The sequence below is a fragment of the Oncorhynchus mykiss genome, chromosome 1 (assembly GCF_013265735.2).
Source record: "Oncorhynchus mykiss isolate Arlee chromosome 1, USDA_OmykA_1.1, whole genome shotgun sequence".
NCBI classification, from domain to species: Eukaryota; Metazoa; Chordata; class Actinopteri; order Salmoniformes; family Salmonidae; genus Oncorhynchus; species Oncorhynchus mykiss.
In genome coordinates this window covers 41,788,704-41,802,512 of record NC_048565.1, presented here as the reverse complement: position 1 = coordinate 41,802,512, position 13,809 = coordinate 41,788,704, and the positions used below count along the sequence as shown (strand labels likewise).

The following is a 13,809-nucleotide window of genomic DNA, read 5'->3' as shown; positions in this document are numbered from 1 at the left end:
GAGGGGGTTGTAGTTCAATAATATAATATAAACTGGGCTACTGGTGTTGGGGGAGGGGGTTGTAGTCAATGTTTACGTATCCCTATATGCCGTATCTGTATATGCAATTGACCATTGCCATATATGGATCCATGCCATTCACTTTGAACTGGACTGTGTTAACAGCATGAGTGGTTGCGAGTAGATTCGCTTGTTTTGAGATCAAAGCAAGATCTGCATGTAGCCAGGTGTGTACATTTGTTCATATTCTTTGCTAGTTAGAGAGATTTTAGCCCAGTTATAGCTCATTTCTTGTCAGCAATAGGGGAGTGGTTGCTTCCTACAAGAGCACAAAACATGTGCATTTCTAGCCATTTCTAGCCAATGTTATGGAAATAATAAGGAATATTATTTTGTAAAGTGGTTTCTTGCATCAAACAACACAACTTTTTCAGTCACCTCCTTGTCTGAAGGACAAGTGGTTAAGCAGGTTAATGTTAATCCCTACATGTTTTTTTCAAAAGTATAATGGAATGTAGGCCTACATTGAACAACACACATTGGCGTCTACTGTAGGCTGAATGATAGAACAGCTATCTCCATGTTAAAATATTATGGGATGCATTTTCTCAATTGTTTTTTATGGTAGGCCCATCTGATAGGCCTACATTACGATCAACTAGCCACAGTAGCCTACTTGGCCTCTGTTATAACTGTAACGTAAAGCGGGTACAGCCTCAGTGTTCACAGTAAACGCATGCCAGAAGTTGCACAGGAGGGGGTTGTAGTTCAATAGTATAGTAGATACTATGCTACTGACGGAGGGGGATGTAGTTCAATAGTATAGTAGATACTAGATTACTGATGGAAGGGGTTGTAGTTCAATAGTATAGTAGATACTAGATTACTGATGGAAGGGGTTGTAGTTCAATAGTATAGTAGATACTAGATTACTGATGGAAGGGGTTGTAGTTCAATAGTATAGTAGATACTAGATTACTGATGGAGGGGGTTGTAGTTCAATAGTATACCGGTAGTATGTACTAGGTTACTGATGGAGGGGGTTGTACTTCAATAGTATACCGGTAGTATGTACTAGGCTACTGATGGAGGGGGATGTAGTTCAATAGTATAGTAGATACTAGATTACTGATGGAAGGGGTTGTAGTTCCATAGTATAGTAGATACTATGCTACTGACGGAGGGGGATGTAGTTCAATAGTATAGTAGATACTATGCTACTGACGGAGGGGGATGTTGTTCAATAGTGTAGTAGATACTATGCTACTGACGGAGGGGGATGTAGTTCAATAGTATAGTAGATACTATGCTACTGACGGAGGGGGATGTAGTTCAATACTATAGTAGATACTATGCTACTGAAGGAGGGGGATGTAGTTCAATAGTGTAGTAGATACTATGCTACTGACGGAGGGGGATGTAGTTCAATAGTGTAGTAGATACTATGCTACTGACGGAGGGGGATGTAGTTCAATAGTGTAGTAGATACTATGCTACTGACGGAGGGGGATGTAGTTCAATAGTGTAGTAGATACTATGCTACTGACGGAGGGGGATGTAGTTCAATAGTATAGTAGATACTATGCTACTGACGGAGGGGGATGTAGTTCAATAGTGTAGTAGATATTATGCTACTGACGGAGGGGGATGTAGTTCAATAGTATAGTAGATACTATGCTACTGACGGAGGGGGATGTAGTTCAATAGTGTAGTAGATACTATGCTACTGACGGAGGGGGATGTAGTTCAATAGTATAGTAGATACTATGCTACTGACGGAGGGGGATGTAGTTCAATAGTGTAGTAGATACTATGCTACTGACGGAGGGGGATGTAGTTCAATAGTGTAGTAGATACTATGCTACTGACGGAGGGGGATGTAGTTCAATAGTATAGTAGATACTATGCTACTGACGGAGGGGGATGTAGTTCAATAGTGTAGTAGATACTATGCTACTGACGGAGGGGGATGTAGTTCAATAGTATAGTAGATACTATGCTACTGACGGAGGGGGATGTAGTTCAATAGTGTAGTAGATACTAGAATGCTGATGTTGTGCGAGGGCGGGGTAATAGTCTACATCAGTAGATCCACTCACACAGTCTGGGAGAATTCGGGGGCCTGGTCGTTGACATTGGCCATGCGGAGGCGGATGGTGGCGGTACCAGAGTGAGGCTCCTCCCCATTATCAACTGCCATCACCACAAACTCATACAGGTGGTTGGGCCTCTCGTAGTCCAGACGGCCCACAGGGAAGATGGTGCCGTGGGCTGAAATGCTGAAGTCTGGGCTTAGAGTGTAGTAAGTGAGTTCTGCATTCAACCCCGAGTCACAGTCACTGGCTAACACTGTGGGAGAGATACAGGATATGAACACATAGGTCATATTCATTAGGCACCAAAAAGAAAAGAAAACTAGCTGAAGCTAGATTCCGTTTTCCGTTGCAAAGCATTTTGCTATGGTGTGCCCTAATGAATACGACCCTGGTCTCTAACAATAAGTCTGATGAATCTGTTTGCATGTGTCAGGATGGGGAGCTTTTTCTGTTGGTATTACAGACAAGTGACAAGTCCTAGAGCTGCATATCAGCACCTATTCATTACTGTAATAACAGTTCCTGGAACTCAACAGCAACACAATTAATTGTGACTCATTGTGACCCTATATAATCAATCTAAATGAGAGTAAAGAGGTCACAGAATGCCCCCCCCCCCCCCCCCCCCCCACACACACACACACACACTAGGAAGACAAAGCTGCATTCTCATCTCACCCTGCAGGAGAGAGGTTGCTGTGGTTACTGTCTCAGGGACCCCATCAACACTGTAAATGGACTGGAGAAATTCTGGGACACAGTCGTTCTCGTCCGTTATCACCACCTGGACCTGCTCAGGGGAGAGGGGAGAGAGAAGAGGGGGATGAGAAGGGAAAGAAAACAGTGAAAGTTGGAAAGGAGAGAGACAAGGGTGGAAAGGGGAGAGAGAGAAGAAGGAGAGGAGATGGGGGGGAGAGAGAGAAGTGGGGAAGAGGGGACATAACCCAAATCATTCTACATCTAGGAGACAGAAGTGGGACTGCTGAAAATGTGTTTTTGCCCGCGCTGCAGATGGCTATATCGGTCCACTAATACAGGACTAGTAAAGGCCCAGTGCACTACTTTTGTGAAAATAGATAGCTATATTTTTGTAAAATATTTTTTTTCCATTTTTGTATTTTTGTTCATTTTATTTAATTTTTCAATTTTTTTTCAGGGTGTGCTGCAGCACCTTCAGCACCCTTACTTCCTGCGCCCATACTTGGAAGTTAACTCAACAGGAATGCTATTGGTCAACAAATATTTTGAATCCAAGCAGGTCAGATGCTTATAAAAGTGTCTAAGCTTCATTGTTTTTTTCTCTATCTTTTTTTGTTGATACACTCTCTATCTCTTTCTTTCTCTCTCTACCTCAGGGACTCTTGGGGCATGGACTTTCAGGCTATGCCTTCTCTCTCTCTCTCCTCTCTGATCATGCCTAGAATAATAATAATGCCTTGCAATGCTTGTTAATGCTTTTGTACCTTAAGCATCATGCCTTGTATGTGAATCCATTCATTTTACAAAGTATTTCAATATACTTGTATTTAGAATTCTATTCTCATACATTTCTTGAGTGTCAGTTACTGTAACGCAACTATGGTATCTTGCATATTGTTAAATAAACTTTATGGAGTCAGATTATCAATTTAACAGACTTTGTTAACATATTAATTGCATAGTCGTATTATGGGTTGCATGTGAATGTATACAGTATATTACAGTTTGAATACATGTCAAATATTATCTCCAGACTGGTATTTCATCAGGATCATTATAAGATGATAATAAATACTTATAAGGTATTTTTTTTTCAAACTCACGACATCTTACAATGCATTATAACTGCATGGCTTTAAGTAAAGGGTTGCTGAAATGTCATGCTGGTAGGATAAAAACTTGAGCTAAATTGCACTGTAGTTTCTAAAAGTTGCCACCTCAACATTTCCTTTATCTTCCAGCTCATGAGTTCTGCTTTTAAAATAGAAATGTTCCCGGCCTGTCTTTTTGGCTGAGCAAGGCCCTTAGCCCTGCATCTGAAACGCACTCTCCCTCCCTCTCTCTCTCTCTCTCTCTTCCTCTCTCTCTCTCTCTCTCTCTCTCTCTCTCTCTCTCTCTCTCTCCCTCTCTCTCCCTCTCTCTCTCTCTTCCTCTCTCTCACTCTCTCTCTCTCCCTCTCTCTCTTTCCCCCTCTCTCTCTTCCTCTCTCTCACTCTCTCTCTCTCTCCCTCTCTCTCTTTCCCCCTCTCTCTCTCACTCTCTCACTCTCTTCCTCTCTCTCCCTCTCTCTCTCCCTCTCTCTCTTCCCCCCTCTCTCTCTCTTTCTCTCTCCCTCTGTCTCGCCCCCCCCCCCCCTCTCTCTCTCTCTTTCCCTGTGTCACCGTCAGAGTGTAAAGTGTGAAGTGACAGCTAAGTAATAGCACTGAAATAGCAGGAATATGTTTCCCTCAAGACAACACTACACCCAGCAGACTCAGTCAGTCCTAAAGGTCTGTTTTCTAACTGAAACGTGGAGTGTGAAATAAATGTGTGGCGTGATAATTGGATGACAAAATCATTAACTAAATAATTTAGAGGGTTGAAATACATTTTGGCAGACAGAATTCTATAGGGAGATGGCTGTCTGATTTAGTCAACCTCATGGTTGTTCTAGCTCTGCTAGACACATCTTTAACATGCCAGTCTTTAATATACATAAAACACTGAGACATAGATAAGAAAGAAGTGTTACAAATTGGAGATTTGCCCAGACCGACCATAGTCTCAGAATGCCATCCTTCCAAGTATTGTTCCTTACTGGAACCAATGTGAGGGAGTCTGAAAATCGAAGCTAGACCAACCCCAACACACACAAACACAAACATCACAAACATAGACACACACGTTCCTCCTCTGATGCCACACACACACCCCTCACACACACACTCCATCACTAACCTCTATGGCGCTGCTGAGGCCCCCTGGCCCCTCGCTGGCCCTGGCCATAAGGAGGTAACGTCTTTGGTCACTCTCATAGTCTAGCGTGCGGGTCAGGCTGATCTCCCCTGTCTCCTGCTGCATTCTGAACAGGCTGCTGGGGTTGATCAGCAGGCTGTAGCTGATTGGCTGCTTCTGGAAGGAGATGGCGAACATCACCAGGAAGCTAGAGGAGACAGAAATATGTCATTAACAGTATGCTAATAGTTTACTATGCTACAGTTCAACAACAACAAAAAGTGTACTCCAGTTCTGGACCAACATAAGTTCTGCTGCTGCGTGACTGAGGCTGTTCCCGATGTTGCTGTTTTCTTAGATGTCTGAACGTGTGATATTCAAATTAAATCCCTAATTCCCATACAGAGTAGAAATGGAATGTCTATGAGCGTGTGTGTGTGTGTGTGTGTGTGTGTGTGTGTGTGTGTGTGTGTGTGTGTGTGTGTGTTTGTGTGTGTGTGTGTGTGTGTGTGTGTGTGTGTGTGTGTGTGTGTGTGTGTGTGTGTGTTCTGACTTGCGTTAACATGTTGAGTGTGTGTCCATCCCGATTCCCACATATCTGTTTGTACTCTTGCCAACTCCATGTTTGGCTTGACAATGAGTAACAAGGAGTTTGCGTGATAACACAAACAGATCTGGGGCCAGGCTGGTGTACATCCATGTGGTGTGCGTCTACAACTATACATTCCCAGTACTCACGGCTGTCCCTCTGGGGTGTTCTCTGGTATGGAAATGGCGTAGGATGCCTTGGTGAACTGTGGTGTTCTGGGTCCTGCTATGACTGACACCATGGCCGGAGCACTGCGACTGCCCAGCCTGTCAAAGGCCACCACACTCAGCAGATACTCCCTGTCTATCTGCAGGGGGAGACCTGTGGTCAAGATGTGACCACTCTTCTTGTCCACCGCAAAGCAGCCATTACCACCTGTAAGTTACAATCCATCAATCAGTCAATACATATATTCATTTATTAATCAATTACTCAATCAGATGTATTTGTAAAGCCACTTTTACATCCCAATGTGCATTTAGAGTAACCTGTACAGTACAATAGTACATTATTAGTAGAGTATAGCTTTATTGTTATAGAAGCCTCTACACTACAGTTTAGCTACAGTAGAGTACAGTACAGAACAGTCAAGCAAGGGAGACAGATGGATAGACTGAACATACTGGGGATAATCTACCCATTTTATATGCATTCATATATACAGAAGTACACATATACAGTACAGTTGAGTATAACAGAGTACAGAACAGGACAGTCAAGCAAGGGAGACAGATGGAGAGACTGAACATATACTGAGGATCTTTTTTTTTTAAACTTTCCATTAATACACAGTAGCAACATTCTTGTCTTGTCTCGTTGCTCTGTAAAGTGTGTTGTGTCATGGATGTGAAAGGCACATTAGACTTGACTTGATTTTACATGACTAGATGAATAGACTGAAGATAACATTTCCATCCAAATGTATTCACAGTAGCAACATCCTGGTTCTAGTCTTGTCCGCCAACTGTAAACCCTGGCACGTACAGTACGGTACAGTAAGTCTACCAACACCCCACTCTATAGAATGAGGTCAAATGGAAGTTAGCAGACCTCGCTGGTGCCCAAGACCCGGGCTATCATCCTCTTTGGATGTAGTTAAACCTGTGGGATCATTGAAGGATTAAATACAAAAGCTCATGTTTAAAAAATCTGATTAAAAAAAAATCTTAGCAGGTGGTTGTTGATTTCCATTTAGCTTGTACCACTTGGGGCTCATGTGATTTCGGTGCTTAGTTACAATTCATCTTCAACATCTGTTTGAGGAGAATGAGGAACAAGAAGGGGGTCAATCCACTCAAAAAGTGGTACCCCCCGCACACACACTCCCCCTCAGCAGGGGCTCCACAGATGTAGCAGATCTTTTGGCTGGCCCGCTGTGTGCGTATGTGCGCGCATCTCTTTCTTACCATCAGCCAGGAAGTACTCCACCTCGCCGCTACTGCCCTCATCCCCGTCGAGAGCATGGAGCGGGTACACCAGCTCCCCAGGGGGGGCCTCGGGGGACACAACTGCCAGGTAGGGGTAAGGCTCCATGGCCCACTCGGGGATGTTGTCGTTGACATCTGTCACCCTCAGCTTCACCTTGGTCAGGTACCAGTCAGGCCCTGGGAAGAAGATAGATAGTGAGTCAATAGAAGAGACTAGACCATAGAAATGGAATACTGCCTGTTTGTATGACACAAGGCCACATTTCTGTAATAGCCAAACCAAACAAAGATTCTATGATGTTAGAAAAAGACCAATCACATGAATGAACAATGATGGAAAGCTACTTGCATCCATCTTTGCATAAAGACTTAAAAAAGGTATTGAACAAATCATTGATGAAACCCAGTCTGGTTTTATGAAGGGCAGACATACAGTGGGGCAAAAAGTATTTAGTCAGCCACCAATTGTGCATGTTCTCCCACTTAAAAAGATGAGAGAGGCCTGTAATTTTCATCATAGGTACACTTCAACTATGACAGACAAAATGGGGGGGGGGAAATCCAGAAAATCACATTGTAGGATTTTTAATGAATTTATTTGCAAATTATGGTGGAAAATAAGTATTTGGTCACCTACAAACAAGCAAGATTTCTGGCTCTCAAAGACCTGTAACTTCTTCTTTAAGAGGCTCCTCTGTCCTCCACTCGTTACCTGTATTAATGGCACCTGTTTGAACTTGTTATCAGTATAAGAGACACCTGTCCATAACCTCAAACAGTCACACTCTAAACTCCACTATGGCCAAGACCAAAGAGCTGTCAAAGGACACCAGAAACAAAATTGTAGACCTGCACCAGGCAGGGAAGACTGAATCTGCAATAGGTAAGCAGCTTGGTTTGAAGAAATCAACTGTGGGAGCAATTATTACGAAATGGAAGACATACAAGACCACTGATAATCTCCCTCGATCTGGGTCTCCACGCAAGATCTCACCCCGTGGGGTCAAAATGATCACAAGAACGGTGAGCAAAAATCCCAGAAAGACCAGTAACAAAGCCTACCATCAGTAACACACTACGCCGCCAGGGACTCAAATCCTGCAGTGCCAGACGTGTCCCCCTGCTTAAGCCAGTACATGTCCAGGCCCGTCTGAAGTTTGCTAGAGAGCATTTGGATGATCCAGAAGAAGATTGGGAGAATGTCATATGGTCAGAAGAAACCAAAATATAACTTTTTGGTAAAAACTCAACTAGTCATGTTTGGAGGACAAAGAATGCTGAGTTGCATCCAAAGAACACCATACCTACTGTGAAGCATGGGGGTGGAAACATCATGCTTTGGGGCTGTTTTTCTGCAAAGGGACCAGGACGACTGATCCGTGTAAAGGAAAGAATGAATGGGGCCATGTATCGTGAGATTTTGAGTGAAAACCTCCTTCCATCAGCAAGGGCATTGAAGATGAAACATGGCTGGGTCTTTCAGCATGACAATGATCCCAAACACACCGCCCGGGCAACGAAGGAGTGGCTTCGTAAGAAGCATTTCAAGGTCCTGGAGTGGCCTAGCCAGTCTCCAGATCTCAACTCCATAGAAAATCTTTGGAGGGAGTTGAAAGTCTGTGTTGCCCAGCAACAGCCCCAAAACATCGCTGCTCTAGAGGAGATCTGCATGGAGGAATGGGCCAAAATACCAGCAACAGTGTGTGAAAGACTTACAGAAAACGTTTGACCTCTGTCATTGCCAACAAAGGGTATATAACAAAGTATTGAGATAAACTTTTGTTATTGACCAAATACTTATTTTCCACCATAATTTGCAAATAAATTCATTAAAAATCCTACAATGTCATTTTCAGGATTTTTTTTCTCATTTTGTCTGTCATAGTTGAAGTGTACCTATGATGACAATTACAGGCCTCTCTCATCTTTTTAAGTGGGTGAACTTGCACAATTGGCGGCTGACTAAATACTTTTTTGCCCCACTGTATATGTAATAATATTCGACTAGTATTGGACTTGATAGACTACAATGAGCACATTATGGAAGATAGCTTTATTTTATTTGTAGACTTTTACAAGGCATTTGATAAAGTTGAATATTATTTTCTTTTTGAGACTCTTCGATTTTTTGGTTTTGGTCAATATTTTCAAAGTGTAATTAAGACACTACAATAATAGTAACAGCTCTGTTAAATTATCCCACGGAACTTACAAAGATTTGACATTAGACATGGAATTAAACAAGGATGCACAATTTCTCCTTTCTTATTTTTGTTGGTCACAAGTTATGGCACTTCATATAAATAAGGACAGTTTTAGGGGTATTCAGATACAAGACAAAGAGATAAAATGTTCACAATTGGCTGAAGACACCACCATTTTTTTGAAAGATCATAATGAAGTCAAGAAAGCTATTGACTGTATTAATGCCTTCTCACATGTATCAGGTTTATCTCTGAATATTAGGAAATGTGACTTATTTTTGCGTTGAAAAGATGTGACTTAAACTCATTATATATCCCTGTAAAAGATGTGATCACATATCTTGGTATTAAAGCTGGCAAAGATCAGAAAGAAAGGGCCAACTTAAATTTCTCTCCTATTGTAGAGAAAATTGGAAAGAGATTTTACTCCTGGTTTTTAAGAGATATTTCTTTATCTGGACGAGTACTTTTATCACAATCTGAAGGTCCAGATTAGTTTATACCTCCCTTGCCTTGGATGTTCCTCTGTCAGTAACTAACATGGTTGATACTAAATTATTTAACTTCATACGGAGGAATAAACCTCATTATTTAAGAAAAGCGGTAATATGTAGCACCCAAGGTGAGGGAGGGTAGAATGCTCTGAATTTTAAAACCTCTAATATAATATTTAAGATTAAATGGATACAAAACTATTTAAGACATAAGGATTGCATTTGGAATATCTTCCCTAATTTAATATTCCAGCAAATTGGTGGTCTAGAAGTCTTACTCAAATGCAACTTTGATGTGGGTAAAATCCCTATGTACAACCTCATGTACAACACAATTTTCCCCTCATAGGTATACAATCTGGAATAATAAAGACATAAAATACAAAAACAAGTCTTTGTTTCTCCAGAACTGGTTTGACAACAACATGATTTGGTTTAAACAATTATTGAATAATGATGGACAACTATATGATTATCCAGAATTTATGAGAACACACAACGTTACATTCACTCCTGAGGAGTATCAAATAGTTGTTAGAGCTATCCCTCAAGGTGATATTCTTCTTTCAGGAGAATATAACAATACTCCAAGTGCAACTGTTGAGGATTTTGTAGCCTCAATACAACTACAAGGAATTTACATTTTAACATGTATATGAGGAAACTATGTCAATATGTTACTATTCCCTCTGCTAAAATGTACTGGAATGCAGCTCTAGGAACTGGAACTAAGTTTCGTTGTTATCTGGTAAATATTGTATATCTAAGAAGGTGTAAGAAGTATCATACAAACTCATTCATAGAATCTACCCTGTAAAGACCTTTATTATACACAGATTTAAAATAGCTATTGATAACAAATGTGTATTTTGTGATTGTGACCCATTTATTTTGGGACTGTTCTTATGTCAGAAGATTTTGGTGTGAGTTAGAAGATTTATTTTTAAAAGAAACAACTATTGATGTTAATTTGAAAGACACTGATATGATGTTTTATTTTGAACCAAATGATATGGACCCTGATTTAACTTTCATTGTTAATTTGTTTATCTTTCATGGTAGATTCTTTGTCTATAAAATGAGGTGGGTGTCATGTTCTGACCTTAATTCTGTTATTATATCTTTGTTTTAGTATGGTCAGGGCGTGAGTTGGGTGGGCAGTCTATGTTTGTTTTTCTATGTTGGTTTTTGACGTCGGCTTAGTATGGTTCTCAATCAGAGGCAGCTGTCAATTGTTGTCCCTGATTGAGAATCATACTTAGGCAGCCTGTTTTCCCACTATGGGTTGTGGGTAGTTATTTTCTGTTCTGTGTTTTGTTGCACCGTTCAGGACTGTTCGGTTGTCGTGTATTGTTTTTGTTTAAGTATTCAGTCTTTATTAAATTACAATGAATACTTACCACGCTGCACCTTGGTCCTCTCTTTCTCCCGACGACAGCCGTTACAGAACTACCCACCACCAAAGGACCAAGCAGCGTGGTGAAAAGGAGGAATGGACATGGGAGGACATCTTGAACGGCAAGGGATCCTACACATGGGAGGAGATCCTGGCTGGAAGGGATTGCCTCCCATGGGAACAGGTGGAGGCAGCCAGGAGAGCGGAGGCAGCAGGAAAAGGGAACCAGCGATACCAGGGAATACGGCTGGCAAGGAAGCCCGAGAGGCAGCCCCACAAATGTATTGGGGGGGGGCACACGGGGAGTGTGGCAGAGTCAGGAGTCAGACCTGAGCCAACTCCTCGTGCTTACCGTAAGGAGCCAAGGATGGAACCAGAGCCGGTCAGGGCGGAATTGGAGGTGAGCGAAGCAGAGACAGTGAAGGAGTTAATGGGGAAATTGGAGGAGAGAGTTATGAGAGAGTTGCTGTGTTGGTGCATGAGGCACGACATCTGCCCAACGCCCGCCACGTCTGGGATTTGATGTCACCTGAGTCAGCTCTCCATACTCGTCCTGAGGTGCGTGCTAGCCGTCTAGTGAAGACTGTGCCAGCCCCACGCACCAGGCCTCCTGTGCGCCTCCCTAGCCCTGCACGTCCTGTGCCAGCTCAGCCCTACAGCTCTCCAAGCCGTGCTTACCGTGGCGGGCGTCGTACTGGTCAGGCACCATGTTATGCGGTGGAGCGCACGGTGTCCCCAGTACGCGTGCTTAGCCCAGTGCACTACATCCCGGCTCCCCGCATCTGCCGGGCTAGGGTGAGGATCCAGCCAAGGCGGATGGTGCCAGCCCTGCTCTCCAGACAGCCAGTGCGTCTCATCGGGCCAGGCTATCCTGCGCCGGCGCTGCGCACTGTGTCTCCCGTGTGTCTGCACAGCCCAGTGCGTCCTGTGCCTGCGCCCCGCACGTGCCGGGCTAGAGTCACCATCCAGCCAGGACGGGTTGTGCAGGCCATTAGTTCTAGACCTCCAGTGCGCCTCCACAGCCCTGTGTATCCAGTGCCTCCTCCACACACCAGCCCTCGGGTGGCAGCCCCCCCGCATCAGGCTGTCTCTGTCTCCTCCCTACAGGTGCTCCCGCCTGTCCAGTGCTGCCAGAGCCTTCCTCCTCTCCAGCGCTGCCGGAGTCTCCCACCTGTCCGGCGCTGCCGAAGTCGTCCTTCACTCCGGTGCTGCCGGAATCTCCCGTCCATTCGGGACCCATTGCTAGGGTCCCCAGTCTGAGGTCGGCGGCGAGGGTTGCCGCTCTAAAGAGGCCACTGAGGCGGGCGAAGAGGCGGACAAGGACTATGGTGAAGTGGGGTCGGAGTCCGCACCTTTGGGGGGGGGGGGTACTGTCACGTTATGACCTTAGTTCTGTTATTATATCTTTGTTTTAGTATGGTCAGGGCGTGAGTTGGGTGGGTAGTCTATGTTTGTATGTTTTCTATGTTGGTTTTTGAGTTCGGCCTAGTATGGTTCTCAATCAGAGGCAGCTGTCAATTGTTATCCCTGATTGAGAATCATACTTAGGTAGCCTGTTTTCCCACAATGGGTTGTGGGTTGTTATTTTCTGTTCTGTGTTTTGTTGCACCGTTCAGGACTGTTCGTTTGTTGTGTATTGTTTTTGTTTAAGTATTCATTCTTTATTAAGTTACAACGAATACTTACCACGCTGCACCTTGGTCCTCTCTTTCTCCCGACGACAGCCGTTAGTGGGCAGAGAACAAACCCCTCTTCACATTATTTAAGATGGAATTTAAATATTATTTTGAAATGATCAGTATGTACTCTTGTTTGTCTATTTATTTTTTTGTGTTCATAATAAAAAACATTAAAAGGAATACTGTACTTCCTACTTTACTTCCTTATTATGGGTACACTCAAAACGGCCACTAATCCACCCATCATAGAGAAATTGACGGGGATTCCCATTCCAATCATTCTAAATCTCACCAAAATGAGTGCAGTCTGATTGGGGTTAAATAACATCACTCATACCATTCTCTAAGGGATTCTTGCCCTACATGACTGAAGGCTTTTATGGGATTGCAAGATCACAATCCGACCAGGGTGAGGAGGCTTTTTACCACCCCAGGAGAGATGCCAGCCCAGCAGACTTCGAGACATCCTGCCTCCCCTGGGAGAGTAGCCCAGCCAGGCGACAGATGATCTTCCCTGGCCCAGCAAAGCCTCTGTGATCGCTCAGGAGCATGGAGATAACGCCACATAACCAAATGCGCATTGTCACCTGCACACTGCTACTGCCATGCTCCTGCCACACTGTAGTGAATAAGAAGATTCCTGCAATCCAATTATCACCTTCTCTCTCACCGCAGCAGGGAGGAATACTGAGTGAGTGAGGGAGAGAGAAAGAGACAGACAGACAGCGAGAGAGAGAGACAGGCAGAGAGTGACAGAGCGAGAGAGAGAAGCAAGATGCAGATGTGAAGGGGTCTGAAGAAGCTCATTGTTCAGAGCTGAAACTGAGACTAGACAGACCAGCACATTCAAACAATGGGTACGCTGAATATAGAATCAAGGATGCTATGCCATTGTCAGGAAATTCAACTGTTTGAAGGCTCAGCACTTTTTACAGATATTGAGATATAAGACTAGGATATTGACATATTGATGGTCTCCTCAGTTCTTTGTTTCACCTTAGCGAGATTAGG

At 43.5% G+C, this 13,809-nt stretch overlaps 1 protein-coding gene across 1 annotated transcript; it reads right to left on the bottom strand.

Annotated features, from left to right (window-relative positions):
* Positions 1 to 2,095: 2,095 nt before the first annotated feature.
* Positions 2,096 to 2,386, bottom strand: LOC118966695 (cadherin-13-like). The gene has a single exon (XM_036989571.1). It carries the CDS (start codon positions 2,384 to 2,386, stop codon positions 2,096 to 2,098), a length of 291 nt encoding a protein of 96 aa, XP_036845466.1.
* Positions 2,387 to 13,809: the final 11,423 nt, after the last annotated feature.